Here is a 6765-nt window from a genome sequence, read left to right as displayed (position 1 = left end):
CTTTTAAATCAGGACTTTGGGAAGGCCATTCTAAAACCTTCATTCTAGCCTGATTTAGCCATTCCTTGACCACTTTGAGGTGTGTTTGGGGTCATTGTCCTGTTGGAACACCCAACTGCGCCCAAGACCCAACCTCCAGGCTGATGATTTTAGCTTGTCCTGAGGAATTTGGAGGTAATCTTCCTTTTTCATTGTCCCATTTAAAGTACCAGTTCCATTGGCAGCAAAACAGGCCCAGAGCATAATACTACCACCACCATGCTTGACGGTAGGTATAGTGTTCCTGGGATTAAAGGCCTCACCTTTTCTCCTCCAAACATATTGCTGGGTATTGTGGCCAAACAGCTTAACTTTTGTTTCATCTGACATCACATGGACAAAGACAAGAACTTCTGGAGGAAAGTTCTGTGATCAAGCTAGAAAGTCCTAATTTAAAGGTGTGGACAATGCTGAAGAAACAAGTCCATGTCAGTAAAGCAACACATTTAGCTGAACTGTACGAATTTTGTGAAGAGGAGTGGTCAAAACTTCAAGCAGAAGCTTGTGGATGGCGACCAACAGCGCCTTATTGCAGGTAAACTTGCCAAGGGACTTGTAAGCAAATATCCACGTTGCTGTACTTTTGACCCTCACATTTTAAGGAGAGCCATAATAAATTCATACAAGAAGCAAACTTCATGAAAGTTTTTTTGTGACCAACGAGTATGTGCTCCAATCACCAAAAAATAGGAAATGATTGTAAAGTGAAGACATCCATGACAAGAGTATGCACACTTTTGATGGGGACTGTAAGCAACGTCCACATAGTTTGGTTTTGGCCTGTAAAAATAAATATCACAATTGTATTTTGGAGAAAAGTTTGGACATGTCTTCACTAGACGCTACTCCTCTTTAATTCTTGAGAAAACAAACAGCTTTAGTTTGTATTGAAACTGCGGACAGGCATTTTTTTTGCCTTTGATTGCCCTCCAACTGCAAGAGAGGGATTATATTGTCACAGCTGCAACTGCAACTCCATTTATACTTTCTGTCCCCACTGTACATATACTCTATTTATTCTACTGTATGTTTGATTTCCGTTTTGTCCAATGTTTATTCTACTTTCTGTTTGTTTTATTGCAAATAGTTTGATGAATATGTTTTCGGGTGTAGCTCATGTACTTTACTGTATATATATGTCTACCTATGTCTTTTATATTGTTCCTTCTGGGTGGTTGGCATATATTGAGAAGCCCAAAAAAATGCTTATGTTAGAAACTGTCATTGTACGGAGGAACTTGTTTCCTTGCAGATCTCCTCTTGTAAACGGCACACCACCCCCTGGATGTCCTGATAAATGAATGGTGTGTGATTCCCAGCAAGGGCTTTGTAAACATGCGCAGGGAATGAAAGGGCATTCAGTTTGTTGTTTTTCAAATAAAAAGCACATGTTGGACATCATGCAGACTTTCTTTTGGCCAAAGCTCAAATCAGAAGAGATCGGAAGCGGCGGGGGTCCATCCCGGCGTGGCGGAGCTCGCAGTCGCAGTCGCGGTCACGTGTCAATCCAAATGCACTAAAACAAATACTGTGTCGCTGCACAAAGTTGGATTTTTAAAAGCCTACAAATCCACAAGCGTGTCTAAGTGTTGCATGGAGTGTGCACATCAGGAGCAGCCGCAGTGGTCCACCACCATGGAGGGGATCTTTCCGTAAATGATCTGCTCCTTGCGGTTGAAGTAGAGCATGTTGATGGGCGACATCTTGGTGGGCGTGCAGCAGGGCCCGGCCGTGCCCCGCGGGTTGGCCTTGTTCACCAGGTGTGCGTGCGGGTACTGCTGCAGGTGCAGGAACTCGCACTCCCCTGAGCAGTAGTTGGCTCGATAACGCTTCGGTGCGATGATCCAGTCCCAGCCGAACTCCTCAAAGTCCACGGTGAGCGGATAACGACAACAGCGCGTCTCGGCGGACTCTTCGTTGCAGTTTAGGCCCGAGTCGCGCCGGGACCTCTTTGGACTGTCCAGGATCTTCACCTCGATGAACGGTTGCTGGGAAGAAAGGAAGCATTTCTAGACCACGTTTCTGTCATAGATTGTCACGTTGTCCAAAAACCTTTGAAGTGAATTCATTAACTCACATTATGTTCTACATGTGGTGAATGTTTATATTCTACTTGGAGAAAGCCAACCACTGAGTTTAAGTAAATAATGGTTGAGCCCATAATAAATTAAGAAGCCTAAATTGGACATTTGTATGTGGACTGGAATTAGAGGCAATAAATTCTGACTTGGGAATGCAAAAGTGATAGCTCTGTCCTGGAGGAGAGACTCCATGATATCTTAACGTCAACCTACAAGTTACAGTATACATCTGTTGTCTTCCCAGTGACTTACTCACTTAAATCTCCTTACATCGTCAGGTTGTCCATCCATCCATTTTCTACCGTTTGTACCACTTTCTACCATGAATTGATTAACGTTTAAACAAGTTGAAAAACTTATTGGGGTGTTACCATTTAGTGGTCAATTGTACGGAATATGGACTGTACTGTGCAATCTACTACTAAAAGTTTCAATTAATCAATCAAAGTCCCTTTTGGGGTTGCGGGTGGGTGCTGGAGCCTATCTCAGCTGCATTCGAGCTGAAGGCGGGGTACACCCTGGACAAGTCGCCACCTCATCAAAGGGCCAACACAGATAGACGGACAACATTCCCACTCACATTTACACTCTAAGGACCATTTAGTGTTGCCTATCAACCTATCCCCAGGTGCATGTCTTTAGAGGTAGGAGGGGCCTATCCCCAGGTGCATGTCTTTGGAGGTGGGAGGGGCCTATCCCCAGGTGCACGTCTTCGGTGGTGGGAGGAAGCCAGAGTACCCGGAGGGAACCCACGCAGTCACGGGTAGAACATGCAAACTCCACACAGAAAGATCCCGAGCCTGGGATTGAACCCAGGACTACTCAGGACCTTTGTATTGTGAGGCACATGCACTAACCCCTGTGCCACCGTCAGGTTGTACTCTCCTGAATTAACACACACCCAGACAGAGAAAGAAGCAATATAAGAGGGTGGTTCGGCTCCTCCAAGTGAGGAATGCCTCTGTTTTGTTTAACGTCAACCTACAAGTCACGGTATACAACTGTTGTCTTCCCAGTCACTTACTCACTTACATCTCCTTACATAGTCAGGTTGTCCATCCATCCATTTTCTACCGTTTGTACCACTTTCTACCATGAATTGATTAACGTGGACCCCGATTTAAACAAGTTGAAAAACTTATTGGGGTGTTACCATTTAGTGGTCAATTGTACGGAATATGGACTGTACTGTGCAATCTACTACTAAAAGTTTCAATTAATCAATCAAAGTCCCTTTTGGGGTTGCGGGTGGGTGCTGGAGCCTATCTCAGCTGCATTCGAGCTGAAGGCGGTGTACACCCTGGACAAGCCGCCACCTCATCAAAGGGCCAACACAGATAGACGGACAACATTCACACTCACATTTACACTCTAAGGACCATTTAGTGTTGCCTATCAACCTATCCCCAGGTGTATGTCTTTGGAGGTGGGAGGGGCCTATCCCCAGGTGCACGTCTTTGGTGGTGGGAGGAAGCCGGAGTACCCGGAGGGAACCCACGCAGTCACGGGTAGAACATGCAAACTCCACACAGAAAGATCCCGAGCCTAGGATTGAACCCAGGACTACTCAGGACCTTTGTATTGTGAGGCACATGCACTAACCCCTGTGCCACCGTCAGGTTGTACTCTCCTGAATTAACACACACCCAGACAGAGAAAGAAGCAATATAAGAGGGTGGTTCGGCTCCTCCAAGTGAGGAGTGCCTCTGTTTTTTTTTTTCTGACTTGACCTCCTCCAGGAACTGCAGTCCTGTATAATGACACTCGCTTGTAATAAGGCAACTTTTTGTTCAGCAAAGTGTCTCCGACGTCTGTTTCGATCCATCCGCACTGCCATGTCGCCCTTCTGTCCGGACGAGGATGACAAGCCCAGAAATACAAATCCCCTCATTAGGTAGACACAGGTGCTCAAGGTGCGGCCGACAGCTACTTTTTAATTCTGGTAGAACAATTAGCAGCACAAACCACAGGAAACCAGAATTGGTTGAACGTTTATTGGTGTTATGACACAAACCTGATTTACAGGCGGTTTTTTGTCCTGAAATAAATTCATGCTGTGGAACTCATTTTTTCTCGGAGCTGTAAACCGACAGAAGTTTGAGGTTTTTCTTTTCATTTGTGCATGTTTTCATTTTGATTCTTCGGTTTTCAAAAGGCTATTTTGCACCGTTATGTAACAACGCCGCGGCCGCGATTGTGTTGTATGTCTTGACTACAATGACATTGAAGCTAACTGTGGATAACAATCTGGAAAATAAAGTGAAAAGGGTTTATTTTGAAGGTTGCTGGTGGAATCCACGTTAACTACCCTGCTTTTGTTTTGAAACTCACTCTGCACAGCGTATGAAAAAAGTCAGTACATACTTTTTAGGTGGTGTTTAACACTTAGCAGCAATACAATACTCCCTTGTTTACCACTGTTAAGTAGGACTGATCGTGGTAAATTTACTTCCACAAAGTACAGTAGGAAGGGGACTCATGTGTCGGGGTTTACCTAAAACATGAATCGTGACAAACTGAGGAGGTGCGCTATCCACTTTTGCTGCCAGATGACAATAGAGTGCTGAATATTCATTGTGTTGTGTTGTATTGTATTGTGTTGTGTTGTGTTGTGTTGTGTTGTATTGTGTTGTATTGTATTGTGTTGTATTGTATTGTATTGTATTGTATTGTATTGTGTTGTGTTGTGTTGTATGTCCTGGCAAGAAATCTGTGTTCAAAGAACTCGGCTTATTAGTGATTCCCAGAGCCCAAAAAAAGTCTGCGGGCTATAGAGCATTTTCTATTGGGGCTCCAGTACTCTGGAATGCCCTCCCGGTAACAGTTAGAGATGCTACCTCAGTAGAAGCATTAAGATCAGATTAAAAAACTAATTTGTTTACTCTAGCCTTTAAATACTCTAGCCTTTTATACCAGTTGATCTGCCATTTATTTTCTTTTTTACTCTGCCCCCCTCTCCCTTGTGGAAGGGGGGGCACATGTCCGGTTGCCATGGATGTAGTGCTGGCTGTGCAGAGTCAGGACCCGGGGTGGACCACTTGCCTGTGCATCGGTTGGGGACATCTCTGCGCCCCTGACCTGTCTCCGCTCGGGATGGTCTCCTGCTGGCCCCTGGACTGGACTCTCACTATTATGTTGGATCCACTATGGACTGGACTCTCACTATTATGTTGGATCCACTATGGACTGGACTCTCACTATTATGTTAGATCCACTATGGACTGGACTCTCACTATTATGTTTTGATCCACTATGGACTGGACTCTCACTATTATGTTAGATCCACTATGGACTGGACTCTCACTATTATGTTGGATCCACTATGGACTGGACTCTCACTATTATGTTGGATCCACTATGGACTGGACTCTCACTATTATGTTAGATCCACTATGGACTGGACTCTCACTATTATGTTAGATCCACTATGGACTGGACTCTCACTATTATGTTGGATCCACTATGGACTGGACTCTCACTATTATGTTAGATCCACTATGGACTGGACTCTCACTATTATGTTAGATCCACTATGGACTGGACTCTCACTATTATGTTAGATCCACTATGGACTGGACTCTCACTATTATGTTAGATCCACTATGGACTGGACTCTCACACTATTATGTTGGATCCACTATGGACTGGACTCTCACTATTATGTTAGATCCACTATGGACTGGACTCTCACTATTATGTTAGATCCACTATGGACTGGACTCTCACTATTATGTTAGATCCACTATGGACTGGACTCTCACACTATTATGTTAGATCCACTATGGACTGGACTCTCACACTATTATGTTAGATCCACTATGGACTGGACTCTCACTATTATGTTAGATCCACTATGGACTGGACTCTCACTATTATGTTAGATCCACTATGGACTGGACTCTCACTATTATGTTAGATCCACTATGGACTGGACTCTCACACTATTATGTTAGATCCACTATGGACTGGACTCACACTATTATGTTAGATCCACTATGGACTGGACTCTCACACTATTATGTTAGATCCACTATGGAGTGGACTCTCACACTATTATGTTAGATCCACTATGGACTGGACTCTCACACTATTATGTTAGATCCACTATGGACTGGACTCTCACTATTATGTTAGATCCACTATGGACTGGACTCTCACACTATTATGTTAGATCCACTATGGACTGGACTCTCACACTATTATGTTAGATCCACTATGGACTGGACTCTCACTATTATGTTAGATCCACTATGGACTGGACTCTCACTATTATGTTAGATCCACTATGGACTGGACTCTCACTATTATGTTAGATCCACTATGGACTGGACTCTCACACTATTATGTTAGATCCACTATGGACTGGACTCTCACTATTATGTTAGATCCACTATGGACTGGACTCACACTATTATGTTAGATCCACTATGGACTGGACTCTCACTATTATGTTAGATCCACTATGGACTGGACTCTCACACTATTATGTTAGGTCCACTATGGACTGGACTCTCACACTATTATGTTAGATCCACTATGGACTGGACTCTCACACTATTATGTTAGATCCACTATGGACTGGACTCTCACACTATTATGTTGGATCCACTATGGACTGGACTCTCACACTATTATGTTAGATCCA

At 43.9% G+C, this 6765-nt stretch overlaps 1 protein-coding gene across 1 annotated transcript in view; it reads right to left on the bottom strand.

Moving 5' to 3' along the window:
• Positions 1-656: 656 nt before the first annotated feature.
• LOC133544268 (growth/differentiation factor 8-like) overlaps positions 657-6765 on the bottom strand; it is a 7783-nt gene continuing 1674 nt past the window's right edge. The window contains exon 3 of the mRNA XM_061889430.1: positions 657-2027. Within this exon, the coding sequence (XP_061745414.1) occupies positions 1647-2027 (381 nt within the window). The 3' untranslated portion in view covers positions 657-1646. The remainder of the gene's footprint in view (positions 2028-6765) is intronic.

Source organism: Nerophis ophidion, linkage group LG27, assembly GCF_033978795.1.
Source record: "Nerophis ophidion isolate RoL-2023_Sa linkage group LG27, RoL_Noph_v1.0, whole genome shotgun sequence".
Classification (NCBI taxonomy): Eukaryota; Metazoa; Chordata; class Actinopteri; order Syngnathiformes; family Syngnathidae; genus Nerophis; species Nerophis ophidion.
Note: the sequence above shows the minus strand (reverse complement) of the source record. Positions and strands in the feature narration are given on the sequence as shown.